The following is a 15,416-nucleotide window of genomic DNA, read 5'->3' on the forward strand; positions in this document are numbered from 1 at the left end:
TGTGGGTAGTACCATCTCTGGGCTGGTATTCTTGTGTTCTATAAGAGATCAGACTGAGCAAGCCAGGGGAAGCAAGCCAGTAAGAAACATCTCTCCATGGCCACTGCATCAGCTCCTGCTTCCTGACCTGCTTGAGTTCCAGTCCTGACTTCCTTTAGTGATGAACAGCAGCATGGAAGTGCAAGCTCAATAAACCATTTCCTCCCCAACTTGCTTCATGGTCTTGATGTTTGTGCAAGAATAGAAACCCTGACTAAGACAACCACCAACCAAAGAATACACATGGTGGGATCCATGGCTCCTGCTACATTTGTAGCAGATGATGGACTTATCTGGCATCAATGGGAGGAGAGGCCCTTGGTTCTATGGAGGCTTGATACTCCAGCATAGGGGGATGCTAGAGCAGTAAGGTAGGAATGGGTGAATGGGTGGAGGAGCACCCTCATAGGGACAAAGGGGAGGGTGATGCGATGGGAGTTTTGTGGAGAGAAAACTAGGAAGAGGAATATAATTTGAAACATAAATGAATAAAGTGATTAATTAAAAAAGAAAACTGGTTTATATTAAGATTACTTGTATACATACATATGGCAGGGCTTTGAAAATTTCTAGATAACCCTTATAGAAAGCACAAGGCCATTTTTCTACAGTGCATAGAGTGATCTACTATCACTGTGCTTTTGGTTTTGAAAAAGTGTAAGTAGTAGATAGAGATAAGAAGCAATTATCTAATAAAACATCATCATGTTTGTGGTTACAACATCTAGAACACTCAGTCAAGGAAGCCCTGTTAAAATGTAGTGCTGGAGTTAAAAGAACTTAGAAAGGGATGACACAACTTGTTCTTTTTCCCTGTCTGTCCATGTAACTGTACTGAAAATATAATACCCAGGGTGGCAAAGGGCTTGGTGGGGCAGAAACAGAAGCAGCCAAGCATAGGGAAAAGAGTCTCAGAAATGGAAAGAATACCTTATCCTGGCTATAGAAAAACAGGCTTGGAAATGCTGGGCAGAAAGCATTGGCATTAAGACCTAGCATAGCCTGCCCCTCCAGCCTCTGGATCAAGCAGGCTCATTTCTATTTTCCTCTAGCTTTTGTAGCAACCCACTGGCATCAACTTGTCTAGCCCCTGGAAACCTTAGACATTCAAATTTCATGGACACTGCTTTCACGGTGTTCAACAACCAAGATCTGCAGGAAGGGACAAACCATTGATGTGACCACTTTATAGGATTCAAAGTACCCAGCAAAACAGACAAAAGGAAAACAAAAGGTATCCTTAGAGAGTCCCCAAGAATAAATCTTGTATGGATGTAAAACATTTTACATTGTCAATGTAGTTGTGTCATATAGACAGTGAGGGTCAGATGACCCAGCAGTTGACTAGAGACCTCTTTGAACAATAGTAGGGCCTCATTCCCACTGGGCTAAAGTGAACCATCACAACCTTAGGAGTATAACTCATTTCTTTGTTATATGTTGTTCTTCCCTGTACTACTATTATGTATTATAGGTCAAAGAAATATCCCCATGAACCCTTTTTAATAAAGTGTCTGTTGTCTAAAAGTGGTAGACTAAAGGAAATAGAGGCTGTGAGACTTGGACAAAGGTTTAGACAAAATGTTATAGGTGTGGATATCCTGAATGACTTAGTTAAGATGACATATCTGGGGAACCATAGTAAACAATAAACATGATGCTATGTAACTCGTCATATAGCTAGTTACTGCATGCTGTTACTATTGTATGACTTCTGTTGAAATGTCCTTGAGACCTCTGCCTGGAATGAATAAAGCATACTGCATCTGCCAATGGTTTTACGAATCTTCTTTAATTTCCCAGTACCTCCAACTCCCTTTAGAAATGGCCTGGTGAGTGGTTCCTAACACCCTCATCTAAAAAGAGCAGGAGGTTCATTTACTTGGGCAAAAACCAATGGTCTCTTCTGAAGTGGAGAAACTTCCCTTTTACAATTTGCCCTGAAAAGAAAAGGTGAAGAGATATACCACACATCTGAAGATAATATATACATATAAACTCAGGAAGGCAAGGACACATGCCTATTAAATGAACAAACAAACAAATTTTCAAACAAAAGAATGATATAAATCGTTATTTAAAACATATAAAATATGAAACATTCTTTACTGATCATTTCAGGAAGTCCACAGATTCTGTAGTGCATAGGATTCAAGGTGCTTTCCTCTATAATTCTAGTTTCAGATCAGGACTCCTTTCAGTACCTTTACTGGGCATTGAATACAAGAAGGAAGAGTAGACATCATTACCTGATGCAGCGGACCACAACTGAAAGAGCTTGAGATTGATTGCAGCATCTTGAACATGTTAAGCATGTTAGTAAAAAATGGTGGTCTCTTGGATAGGCGGGCACTCAGACTTTAAAAAGATACCAATATCTTAACCTTGAGGCAGTTTTGACATATTATAGGGATCAGACTAGTAGCCAGGTACTGGCAACTTTCCACAAGCAGTCTAGGATCTTTATTACCTCATCTAATTTAAAGAACAATGTATTACTTCATCTCTAGTGTTTTATGTTATTGGAGATCCACTTTTATTGGGCAGGGCTGCTTTAATTAATGGCACAAATGGAAGCATGGATATGAATACATTCTCAAATGTATTCAAGGAGAATGTTGAAAATAGCAGCCAAAAAAGACTTAACACATCATATGACTTTCTCCTCTGGGTTTTCTGCCATGGATGGAAAAATGAGGCTGAGCTTCACCAGAGCAGACTCAAATTGAGGAGTGGAGCAATGATTCCAAGATGCTCCTCATGTATTTCTATGCATTAAGAAACAGACTGTCAGAGGAAGAAGAGGCAGAGGTCAAATGAATTTAGGTATAGAACACATACCTCTTAGGAGATAGAGGTATATGACACACAGAGGCATATGGTATGGATCTTGTACTTTCGATATCCATTTGTCTCAAGTTACAGCTCTACTTAATGAAAAGCTATATGAATGATTCATATAAGGCAAATAAAGGTCTCCAATTATTTTTGAATACTCCACCCTTTTTTATTAACACCTGAAGGTGTGATGACATGTGCTAGAAGTCCAAGAAGCTTGGGAAGCTGAGAGAGGAGGATCACTTGTGTTCAGGAGTGAAGCCTTTTAGACAAGGCTGGGTAACATAGAGATTCCATTTCAAAAAATAAAAATGAATTTAAAACAAACTCAGTATGAAACATTTTCTATAATTGTATGAGTCTACTAGTAGACTGGTATACTCCTAAGTTGAGGTGATGAATCTTAGGAAGACCCTAAAAATTTTAGGTCTTTCTCACTGCCTTCCAGTTCTGTTTGTAACCTGATGCTTCTTCTATGTTCTCTATAGAAGATTGATTGGATATCATTTTATTCAAGTACAAGAACAGGTACTTTGTTGTCTCATACAACCAGCAGAGGTTGATCTTAGATGATTTTTTATTTCAAAATCTAGTGCTTATATCCTGCTTCTTGTCCAAGCCAGAAAACTGGTATAAAATCTGAAGGGGAGAAGGCAAATGAAAAGGGTATTTGCTTTTCTCCTGCAGGTGTTCTCTTGCTCTAATTCTTCTGTCTCAATGAAATTCACACATCATACAACCATTTCATTGATCTTCTAGTCATAGTTAAGACAGTCTTGTGGAGGTATTTTAATCCAGCAACATGGCTTCTCAGTTAAGGGATCACATCCAAAGACCTTCTAGGGATATATGATCCAGCTGGAATGCAGACATGCCCTGGATTACAGCATGATCTGGTTCGAATAGAGACACGCCCTTAGTACACACCTATAATCCCTAACAATGAAGGTAAATTTAGTTTTTAGAAGGAAGCAGACATGTTTGAAAGTGATGTCTAATTGAGGAACAGGTAAAGTAACAAATCTGAGAAAGATTTGAAAGAATGAGTCAGAGATAGGATCTGCTCAACTCTCATGGGAACAGACAAGAAAGAGATGCTACTTAGGAGCAGTGCAGAGAGGGAGGGAAGTTCAGTGAGTGCAGTTCAGTTGAGTTCAGGCAATGCAGTATAGTTAGTTCAGTTGGGTTTGGTGCAATTCAGTTGCATCAGTTCTGTTCAGTTCAGTTGAGTACACTCAGAGTCAGTGCAGTGGAGTTGAGCTGGGTAAATCAGTTCAGTCAGTGAAGTTTATGCAGTATAGTTGAGTTCAGTTGAATTTGTTTGTGAATTCTGTTCTGTTTTTGCAATGTAAGTCAGCAGAGGCAGCTGAAGCCAGAGAATAAGAAGGAGCCAGAAGATTAGAACAAAATGACAGTGTTAGTTTGAGATCAAGCAGAGCAATTCAGCAAAAAGCCAAGAAACTCCAGTTTGAATCAGTCAGCCTGGAAAGGAGTTTGAGCCAAAAGAGCTGAATTGAACCTGCCAGTCAGAGTTCAGAAAGAACTAGAAAGAATGAGCTTATTCAGCAGTAAGCCTCTGAGATGACAATTACATCTGGTGAATAAAGGTTACTTTGACAAATCAAGTTTAGAGTTTAAACCTTTTGTACTAAAATGTTAGTCAGGAGTCAAAGCCTGATATATAGAGTGCTATAGGTATAGGTATTCAAAGCAGAAAGAGATTATATTAGTAATAGACTATTTAAAGATTAACTAGATCTTAATTAATTAGATTAATTAAATCGATGGCTTATAAGTGATCAGAGCTGAATAGTCCTAATCATGTCTGTCTGAACAACGCTGAGGCCAAGAAGCCAGGAGCTGTTCAGTCATGATGCTAAATGCCTCAGCATTAGCTTAAACATGCTTTCCTGGAAGATTCCTGGAAAAGTTATATCCTGGCTGCAGTATTAGAAGACAACAGTATCAGGTATCAGCAACTGCACCAATGGGGTAGACACATTCCTAGTAAGAAGCAAAGACAGGCAGACAGCACAGAATTTTCCATAGACTTCTTGTGCTTGAAAGACATAATCCACCACAGGGTACTGTCTTCTCTGTTAATCCTTGTTGGAAATGTTCTCACAAATCTGAGTATCTTATCTGATTCAAATCCTATTGGGTTGGCAAGATTAAACCATGACAGGGATTTAATACGGTAAATTCTGTAGTTACAAAATCCTTGCAAGAAAACAACTTGTTGGTTTTTAAAACAATGAAATGTAATTACCATATTATCTAGTAATTTACTTTGTGTAAAATGATCTTATTTTTATACAATAAACAATACATAAATGGTCATAACAGCTTCATTTATAACAACTCCAAATGTGGACACGGTCCAGAAATTAATTCAGCAGATGAGTAGTTAAACTATGGTATATCCACACGATAGGATACTACTCTACAATAAAGACAGATAAGCTATTGTTGCATTAACTTTTATTGAAATGTGAATAAATATCTATTAATTTCAGACAAAATATAGCAACAGACCAAAATATTATTCCATCCAAGTATAAGTTTATTTAACGTTACTTATAGGAGCATGGGTAAAGGGTTACCTACAGGAACATGGACAACTTATAGGCAGCTACATTACTGAAGAAAAGCTACCACCCCACTCCCACAGTAATTAATGGCTTATATATTTTGAGGAAGGTTGGAGACTTAGGTGTCTAGTGTGCTGCCTCATTAGTCCCTTATGCTTGAACATGTGAGAATACATGTCCTCTACATAAGGGAATATTAATGGACAGTCTTGTGAAGGTCTCCTGCTGACAGAGGACAGAATTCCATAAAAACTACTAATAAACATAACAACAGGGAACTCTAAGTAAAAAAGCCAATCCCCAAAGAGTATAAGATCCATTATAAATACTCTGCTAATAATAAAATTTTAGAAATGGAGAACAGGTTAGTAGTTTCAGAGTTAGAGATAGGAATGGGAGGAAATACTGTGGTCATGAAAGTTTAGCAGGAGGCATTGATTGGGGGATAGAACTGTTTAGTATATCATCTGTAGTGGTGCCTACTACACACATGCAAAACCGGGTTCTTATTATTGGAGGGAGACTGGTTCCAGAATACCCCTATATCCCTATAGTGCCCTCTGAATGTTAAAATCCACAGATGTTCAACTCTTTTGTATAAAGTAGTGCAGTGTTTGCTTAAAACCTATGCATATCCTCCTGTATCCTTTACATCATCTTTAGATGACTTATAATGCCTAATAAAACATAAATGTTGTATAAGTAGTTGTTACAATGTGTTATTTAGGGGATAATGAAAGGAGAATTGCCCATACATGTTCTTTACAGACATAAGCATTTTATTAGTCAGCGATTTCTAGAGGAACAGAATGGATGTATATAATAGAAATAATTTTATTAGATTGGCATACATGATAGGGGCTAGGTAGTCTTACAATGGTCATCTCATGCTGGATGGCATGAGAACCTGATAACTGTTCAGTCTATGGAGCTGGATGCCTCAGTAATCCCCACCTAAGGTGTCAGGCAAAGTAGCACAGCTTTTTCTGTGGAGTTCTTTACATCTGAATGGTGGCTGAAAGGTGCCACACACTATGTGGGAGCATCTTCTCTCTTCAACTAGGCCTTCCTGGAAATACCCTCATAGACTTTCCTAGAAGCAAATCTTTCAGACTGATTCCAGATCTAATTGAGGTGACAAGATCAATCATCATAGGACTGGCCAGTTGATTTAATAAAGACATTCACTGCCAAACCTGACAACCTGAGTTTAATCCCTGGACCTTACATGGTAGAAGAAAAGAGTTGACTTCTATACCTTGTCCTCCAACCTCTACAGGAGCACCATGCATTCTTGGCACTCCCACCCTACGCAAAAAATAAAAATATGTAATTAAAATAAGCTTGGCAGCTGGGGAGTGGTGGGGGGTGGGACACATGCCTTTAATCCCAGTACTTGGGAGGCAGAGGCAGGTGGATTTCTGAGTTCGAGGCCAGCCTGGTCTACAAAGTGAATTCCAGGACAGCCAGAGCTACACAGGGAAACCCTGTCTCGAGAAAAACAAAAAACAAAAAACAAAACAACAAACAAACAAACAAACAAACCACAAAAAAAAAAAAAGCTTGACTACCACAAGCACTGTAGTCCTAAATTCATGGTACACAATGCAAATTCGGTTGACTGGATGCAAATTAAACGGATATAGAGAACAGACTGTATTCACAGCTGGGCTGTGAATTATAGGATGTTCAGCAACAGACCCATTTATTCTTTAATCACTAAATACCAAGAGTGCAATTTTAATTGTTACAGTAAAAAAATATCAAATATCTTCTAGGTTACAAAGTCTTCCACAGTTGAGAATTACTATGCAATACTAGCAAAGCTTCCCTCTGGCTAATACAATCTCATGCTGTCCAGCCCCTTTGCTGACTGCACACATTCCCCTAAGGCCACTGGGCAAATTACAACAATGATGCCTATTGCCAACTGCCTTCCACATTTCCAAAGCAAGCCAACAAGAAAAAAAAAAAACTTATCCCTTTGTCTGTAAGGAGATGTAATGTGTCTCTCTATTATTTCATATATTAGACTTCATCACTTCAAAATTGAGTCTAAAAAGGGGAATTGAGGGGCAAAACTATAGTTTAGTTAGTACAGTACTGGGTTTGATCCCCAGGACCACCACATAAACATGGTGTAGTGGTCCATGCATATAATTTGAGTACTCCAGAGGTAGAGGTAGGGGGAAAGAAACTTAAAGTCATTCTTGGCTATATAATGAATTGCAGCCCTGGTCTTCATGAGATCCTGTCTAAAAATAAAACCAAATGAAACTAAAAAATTAAATCAAAGCCACAAAACAAAAATCAACTTTATAAAAATAATTAAAACAAAAAGTAATTGGTAATTGGATACTTTTTTATTTTTACTTACTCTGTTTACTATTTTCCCTTTTAAATCTGTGGCCATGTTGAGGGTCAGAAGGAACCTTGCAGGATTCTGTTCTCTCCTCCAGTATGTGGGTATAGGTACTGGATTCAGGGTGGCAAGCTTGTTGGCAAGGCCATCTTGCTGGCTGGGAACTATGGTCTTTAAATGGAAATTAAGGTAATGTGGGGTCATTAGGGTGGTTCGTAATGAAAGAGAACCAATGACCTGACAATAGGAAATTAGAACACAAGCACATGGAGAAGAAAAGTGTCATGACCAGATGCAAGGTGACCAGATGCAGATCTACAAGCAAGGGAGATAGGCCTCAGAGGAAATCAACCCTGGATCTTGAATGTCCAGATTCTAGAATGGTAATAAAGGAACTATTGGTTGCATGTTTAAGCTACACAGTTTTTCATTTCTGACAGTTTATAAATATTTTCTTTGCTATTTTTTCATTTTCAGTCCTAAAAAATATCGGTTTTATTTATTGACTTTGTAGTATCGGGTATCAGACCCATTAGGCAAGTGCTTTATCACCAAGCCATATCTCAGCGCATCCAATACATATTTGATTTTTATGATTTTTTTCTGTTACATTTTTTACTGGACAGATAAATTCCTAGTATTCATTAGTATGACAGGAGGTGTCAGATGTACAGGACAAATGGGACATATCTCTCTTAAGTATTAATTCCCCACCCCCCAATTATTTATACTTGCATTACAACATATTTACATAAAACCAAATCAATCGATAAAATCATCTAGATTTTGGACATTTCTTGCTTTAATAAATATTTTCTCCCAAGTTCTGGGTCTCATTTTCCTTATAGAATGCACTAGAGGAAAGGTAAGATATTAAACCAGGTAAGCCTATGTATAAAGTTTGGGATGTTTCTGAGGAGTTTGGGCACCCTGGTTCAGGAACTACAGGTTTGTATCATATCTAGCAGGTTCTATTGGGCCCTGTCCTGGTAGCTCAGCTTTCAACTGGAAAGATGGTTTGAGAATGTTTATTGGAGCGATAAGCAGGACATTATATGTGTGTGTGTGTGTGTGTGTGTGTGTGTGTGTTTTCTTCCCCTCATGCTCCTACTTGTGTCTGAGTCCTTTGCCAGCCTTTCTCAGTCAGTGAATCTGTCAGTGAGCATCTACCAAACACCAAACAGAAGCAAATTCAACAGACACTCCAACAACCCCAGCTCATGAAATTTGTACAGGTTTTATTGACCTGTGCATTTTTGTCAATTGTTTCTTTATGCAGGATGGGGGTGGGGCCAGAAACTTCCAAACCCTCGAAGTAAATACTGTTCCTTGAATGGAAGAACCTTGTACTGGGAACCTCCAAACTAGTTCCAAACATTAGCAAAGTGCTAATGTTCACACAAGATTCACAGGTTAGAATAACCTTGAAACTCTAGTGCCCTCAAGAAATGTAAAACTGACTGCTCACAAAGACACTGAAGCAGGTTTCTAGAAATTTAATAAGGTCTATGACCCCAGCCTTGGATGCCTAGATTTGGATTTCAGAGCTTTTTCCTACCGAGAAGGTCAGCTTGTCATTTCTCCTGGCACCATGGGACGAGGAGATCAGGATTCCTGGAGACCGAGGCCCACGCAGGCCTTATTTTACCTCCTTCCTCATCCAGGGGCCCGGCGCCCTCAGGCTCCGCCCCTAGAGAGGCGTGGCTCAGAGCGGAGACCCTGGCAGGGGCGGGGCTGACGGGGGCGCTGCTGACGCGTCCTTGCTTGGGCGAGTGACGCGGCGCCAGCCAGGCCGCATCCCCGCTCGCGCCGCCCGCCCCGGCTAAGCTGGCCCGCCCCTCGCTCCACGCCCGGCCTCCCTCGCTCCCTGTCAGACCGTGGCGGCCGCTGCAGCTCCGTGAAGCGACTGGCGCGCGCACCCTCACCCCTGCCGACCCGCGGCTCGTTCCACTCCGCCTTCCTCTCGGCCGCACGCTCACCCGCCTGAGGCGACATGGCTCAAGCTCCCGTTAACTGCCCGAGCTACCCGGGCTCCGGGGATGGCGAGGTGGGCAAGCTCAGGAAGGTTGCTCTCATCACCGGCATCACCGGACAGGTGAGTGCGGGGCGCGGACGGGCGGTCTTAGCCCGGGGGCACGTGGGCCGCCTCCCCGCGCTGGGCTGCTGTGCCACGGGGAACTGCGCTCCACGAGTCCCGGAAGGTGTGAACGGCTGCGAGACCGGACAGCTTCAGCCCCAGCAGCATGGCTCTCTGATCCTTCTGGGGGGGTGTGAGCCGGTGACCGCAACACTCCGTTCCACCTGTCCCCTGGGTGACTGTGGCATTTCTTCCCGGAGCCCAAGTGAGCTCTTTGGAAGGAATTTCATACTTTGCAGATCCTGGTGCAGGGAAGAAAGGGGGCGAGGAATATGTCAGTATGTGGAGTCCCAAAGTGAGACCTGCTTTTCCAATTCCAAAAGCATGAACTCCTTGGGTGAGATAATTAGACTGTGCTGTCTTGAATGTTGGGATCCCATGTCCTATGCTGGGCATGACTAATTTATGACAGTCATCTCATAGAGGTATTGCAACTGATAGGGCTAACCACTGCCTTGTCAAGTTGTGAGATTCAGGGGTGTTGAAGTAATGCCCTTAATGCTTGCTGTAGGACATGTGCTTTGTGTGTATCCCAGGACATCTGGTGGTGGTCAAAGTGGTGCTAAAATGAAGATAGTAAAGATTATAATAAAACTGATATGGCCCACACCAGTAATTCTTACCATATCAGAGTCACTTGGTTAATAATGACTCAGTTTCCACAACAAAGTCCTCATTTCCACTTTAAGATGTGGAAATTGAGGCCTAGGAGTTTGAATTACCTGAAGCCCAACAGGTAGGAAGTGTCTTGTTGGGACTGGAAGTGGTCTTAAAGTTCGCTCGTTTTACAAAAGAACATATACGCAGTCCCCAGACATTAGACTATTTCAATTACTAGATACTGATCATTCTTTCAGTTATTTTTGCATCTTATTTAAGGTATTTACAATAAATAAACGTTTAGAAACTAGTAAGATAGAAGGGTAGGAAAAGTGTCCAAGGTTGAGAATGAAAAAAAAAAAAAACAATCAAGTCAGGGACTTCTCAGAGGGGCTCTACCATTGAACTGTGCCCCCTTCCCTCCATTTCTCTCTTTTCTAATGCTAGAGATCTCTTGAAGATAATTCTCTTTTCCCAAGTTTTCAGACTGATTCTTAAGCCCAGATGTTAACTACATTCACATTATCTCTAAAGTAAACTTTTATTTAGTATTATCAAGAAATTGAGTTAGGATGTTGTGAACCATATTAGTATGGCTTATATCAATTTAAGTGGCCAGCATTTTGTGTCAGTGCAGCTTAGAAGTGGAATCTTGTTAAATAGTTGAAAACTGTTGTTTGGTAGATGCTTCATGGAGAGGAAGGCTTGGAAGTGTCCACCACCCCTACCCCCAGCAAGCATTCTCCTGAAGTACTATACTTAACATACCACTTCCTGACCAAGAGTTTTTGGTTTCTCATTTCATTTCAAACTCCAAAGACCTGCTGTGCTCTCAAGTTTGAAAACTGGATCCCTTTGAGCTCTGCCTACCACCCATCACCTCCCTGACACATCACCTCCCTGACACTCCTCTGTATTTTTTTCCTAGCTTGCTTGAGTCTCCTAGGCTCCCTGGTGTACCTGCAACATAGTACCAAATTCTGTAGCTGCCACAGCTGTTTGCTGATGAGTGAACACTCTTCTGTTCCTCTGGCTTATTTTCTAGGATAGTGACTCCAAACCGGAGTGTCCAGGACCCCTGAAGTACCATGACATGAATCCAAAGATCCATGCCTTGTTGTACTTTTTCTTAATTGTATTGACTGGGAACTTACTAAGCTCCTCACTCTTGTAGTTATTCTATGTATCCTCACCCAGGGATGGGAGTAACTTGTATTTGGCTGGCTGGTTGGTATGGAGTGGCCAGGAAGGATTGGAAGTAGTGTTTTTTATGCCCCCTCCCCAGTAGTTTCCTCTGGAGGCTTTTATACCTAGTCATGTAAGATTGTGTCCTTTTGGTCATGTACCTAATGAATGTCAGAGCTGAAATCTTCAAGAGACACTCCATTGCTCTAAGCCACCTTGTTATACTATCTTTATTAAGCACATACATTTACATTGAGGTAGGTAGTTGATTCAAGTGTCACTTAGGGTTTCATGTGAAGGTCTTAAATGGGTCCCAAATTACACTTGAGAGTATCGTAGACAGGCAAGGTATCTTGTTGGCTGTGTATTTGTAGTCTTACTTTACAGTTTCTCATTCTGGTTCTCCCCTCCTGTCTATTCTGGACTCAGTAATAGTTGTGTCTCCTCTCCAAAGTGTGTGCTTTTTGTATTGCCTTCAAAGAAATCTAGCCTCTGGCATTGCATTGCTGTTGAGGCCCTTGCCAGCCATTCCCAAAGCTTGCCCCTATTGTCTGATGATATTTTCTGTCCTTTTTATTGTGCTTATGGCAATGATCCTGCTGTTCTTTGAGTAATATTGCTTTGTGCCTCTTTGAAGCCATAATTTGAAGGTGAACAGATAAATCCTGTCTTTTATTTTTATTTACTTCTTTTTTTAAATATTGCATATATGTTGCAATATTCTCATGATAATCCTACCAAACAGAGCCAGATACTTTCTTGGTACATTCTTATTCCTGTTTTTTTTGTTGTTTGTTTGTTTGTTTTTGGTGTTGTTGTTTGCTTGTTTTTTTTTGTAGGTGATTTATATATTTGTGCTTGTAAACAGCTTTAAGATAGATTTTCTCATTTTTCATCCCAGTTCCTCCCACATGGATTTACGACTTTACGTAGTGGGCCTTGAAAAATATTGTCTGACTTTCCCCATGAACAGAATGCATTTTTAATGTGCATTTGTAGTGTGCAGGCCTTTTGAGGCTGCCGCTGGTACAAAGTTATATAATATATATTCTGTCCCTACTAAGATCTTTGAGGAGCTGAAGACGATGCATATGAAAAGACAGCACTCAGAGTAGTACTACCCAAGACTGTAAGGGACATTACAGGATGGGTGAATATTCCCTGTGTTTTTTGACAACTTAACATAAGCTGGGGTTATTTGGGAAGAGAAACATCAGCTGAGGAAAATGCCTCCATTGGATTGCTTGTAGGCAAGTCTATAAGGCATTTTCTTGATTAATAATTGATGTGGGCAAGCCCAACTCATAGTGGGAGTGATAGGGACCCCTGAGATAGGTGGTCTGGAGTTGTATGAGAAAGCAGGCTAAGCATTTCTCCATTGTTTCTGTTGAGTTTTTGTCTCTAGTTCCTTCCCTGACTTCCTTCAGAGATAGGGTATGGCCTGAGGACTGTAATATCACCATGGCAGGGAGCATGGCAGTAGGCAGTTGTGGTGCTAGAGAAGTAGCTACATCCTGATCCATAGGCAGAGAGAGAGAGAGAGAGAGAGAGAGAGAGAGAGAGAGAGAGAGAGAGAGAGAGAGAGAGAGAGAGAGATTTTTAGATCATAGTGAAACAGTTCCTTCAAGAAGGCTATATGTCTTAACCATTCTCAGATACTGCCACTCTGTGACTACTAAACGTTCAGATGTATAAGTCAATAAGCCTATGGGGGCCATTGTTACTCAGATTACCACAGTATCTTACTGGCCTTGTGATCCTGAGTGTCTTTCTTTATAGAGTCCACAATATGCCTATCTAATGTGCTCCTGTATCTGAGTGTATTTTAGCATTGGGGAAGTAGTGCTGGGGATAGAGCTTTCTCAGTTTGTCATGGTTCTGGTCCTTGCCTATCATTTGAAACATGGTCTCTTAAATCTTTTGTTAGACAAAAAACATTACTAGGTATGTAGGCAAACCAAGATTATTTGGTGATGATTCTGTGGCAGGAATCTGATATAAGGAGTTAGGCATACTATTTACCTGTCAGCATTCTGGATGCTTGGTAAGTAATTATTTGGGTGAGGGTTCAGGAGTCATGAACTTCAGTAGAATGATTATGGAAGACTAACACTTTATATAGTTTGTCTCACATGACCCCAGATGGTATCTAATTTTATAAACTATGTCTGCTGGTCTCAAGAAATTTCTTTAAATGACAGGGTTCGCGATGCAGTACAGGCAGACCTGTAATTCACTATGTAGCCTAGACTGGCCTCATATTCATAGCAATCTTCCTGTTTCGGCTACCTGAGTGCTGTGTTTTGTATAAATTTACAATCCTAATAAGCCTGTATAAAAGACACACAATCCAGATGTTTTATTTATAAGGCCTATGCCTAGATTGAGCAGATCTAGGGCTATGCTAACTTATTTCCCAGCCATAATGCCCCTTGTTACTTGCTATTTTTCCTGGCCGTGCAGTTCTGGTCCATGGTGGCTTCCCCCTCCTCTGTCTTCCTCTTCTCCTTCTCTCTACCTATAACTCCTCCTCGCAAACCTCCAGTCCTTTTTCTCCATACAGCCCAATCACAGGCCCTAGTCTTTTATTGCCAGTTAAACTGGAGAGAAGGTTCATATAGTGTCACTTGAGTATGTGAGGATCTGCTCATTGGGGGCAACCACATCTTAAGGAACCAGTATTTAGCATTAGAATACAAGCAGCATCAGACCAACCCATTACAGCTGTGATTATATGTGTTAGTAGTTTGGTTTTTAAAATGGCTATAAATCTGAGAAGTGCTTTTTATGCTCATTGGGTACTGTGATCAGCTAGTACAGAAAGCTTCAGTAAGGAGGCCAGAGATGTGGAATACTCCTGACAGGCAAGCTGTAGCTCCACCATTTTCCTCAGTTTTTCTCTGAGGACTCTAAAGGTAAAGAGGTAAAAATAATGGCACCTATAAACTTCTTAGTATTGACCCTCAAGAGCAATAATGAAATCCATTAATATTATTTTTGGGGTGGAAGAGTTATATCCAGAGTGAGGCTGGAAGTAGCTGATTCTTGTGATTGTCCAAGATAGTTATTGTCTGGGTTGTGCCTTGGAAGTACATTATTGGAGCAAATTTATATCTGGAAAGTCCTGGGATCTGAGATCATGTGTTCATGTCAGCATCCAGTGTGGTAGAGGGAGGAGAATCGATTATGTGCTTATAACAAATTGTCCCCAGCCATCTTGCTTCCACTTGTCTAATGATGAGAGTGTTGCAGTCCCCATGCAACCCGATTGTTTTTAAGCTTTGCATCTTGCCTATTCACAGTTTAGTATTTGTTCTTTCTCTTAAATAGCTAAGCATCAATTTAGGGTTCATTCCTTGATTAATTTATGATTTCTTATAGAAGGGATTACATTCTAGTGCAGATATCCTATGCTTTATTATAGAAGTGTTAGTAATAATGATTAATCCATCCAACATGGAGTGTTAACTATGTGTCAGGTTATAACAGATTACAGTTTCTATTTATGATATTGATTTACTAGTATTGATGATAATAAATATGATTATAATAGTAAGCATGTGTTGGGTATTTACTTTATGCTAGGCACTGTTCAAAGTGCTTTACATTTGTTCAAAATGTATTACTCATTGAAGTAATTACTTGTTAACCCTAAGGGGCACAA

The 15,416-nt window shown here is 40.5% G+C and overlaps 1 protein-coding gene and 1 long non-coding RNA gene across 2 annotated transcripts in view; one reads left to right on the plus strand and one right to left on the minus strand.

Annotated features, from left to right (window-relative positions):
• Positions 1–1,936: 1,936 nt before the first annotated feature.
• LOC127664722 (uncharacterized) lies at positions 1,937–9,505 on the minus strand. Its single transcript, XR_007973234.1, has 3 exons — positions 9,389–9,505; positions 7,846–8,001; positions 1,937–1,979 (listed from the first exon to the last, which is right to left on the minus strand). It is a non-coding gene; the product is annotated as an uncharacterized LOC127664722 (long non-coding RNA).
• A 108-nt stretch (positions 9,506–9,613) lies between these two features.
• Gmds (GDP-mannose 4,6-dehydratase) overlaps positions 9,614–15,416 on the plus strand; it is a 579,810-nt gene continuing 574,007 nt past the window's right edge. Inside the window, exon 1 of the mRNA XM_052157103.1 lies at positions 9,614–9,925. Coding sequence (XP_052013063.1) covers positions 9,824–9,925 — 102 coding nt within the window. The 5' untranslated portion in view covers positions 9,614–9,823. The remainder of the gene's footprint in view (positions 9,926–15,416) is intronic.

Source organism: Apodemus sylvaticus, chromosome 14 (genome assembly GCF_947179515.1).
Source record: "Apodemus sylvaticus chromosome 14, mApoSyl1.1, whole genome shotgun sequence".
NCBI lineage: Eukaryota > Metazoa > Chordata > Mammalia > Rodentia > Muridae > Apodemus > Apodemus sylvaticus.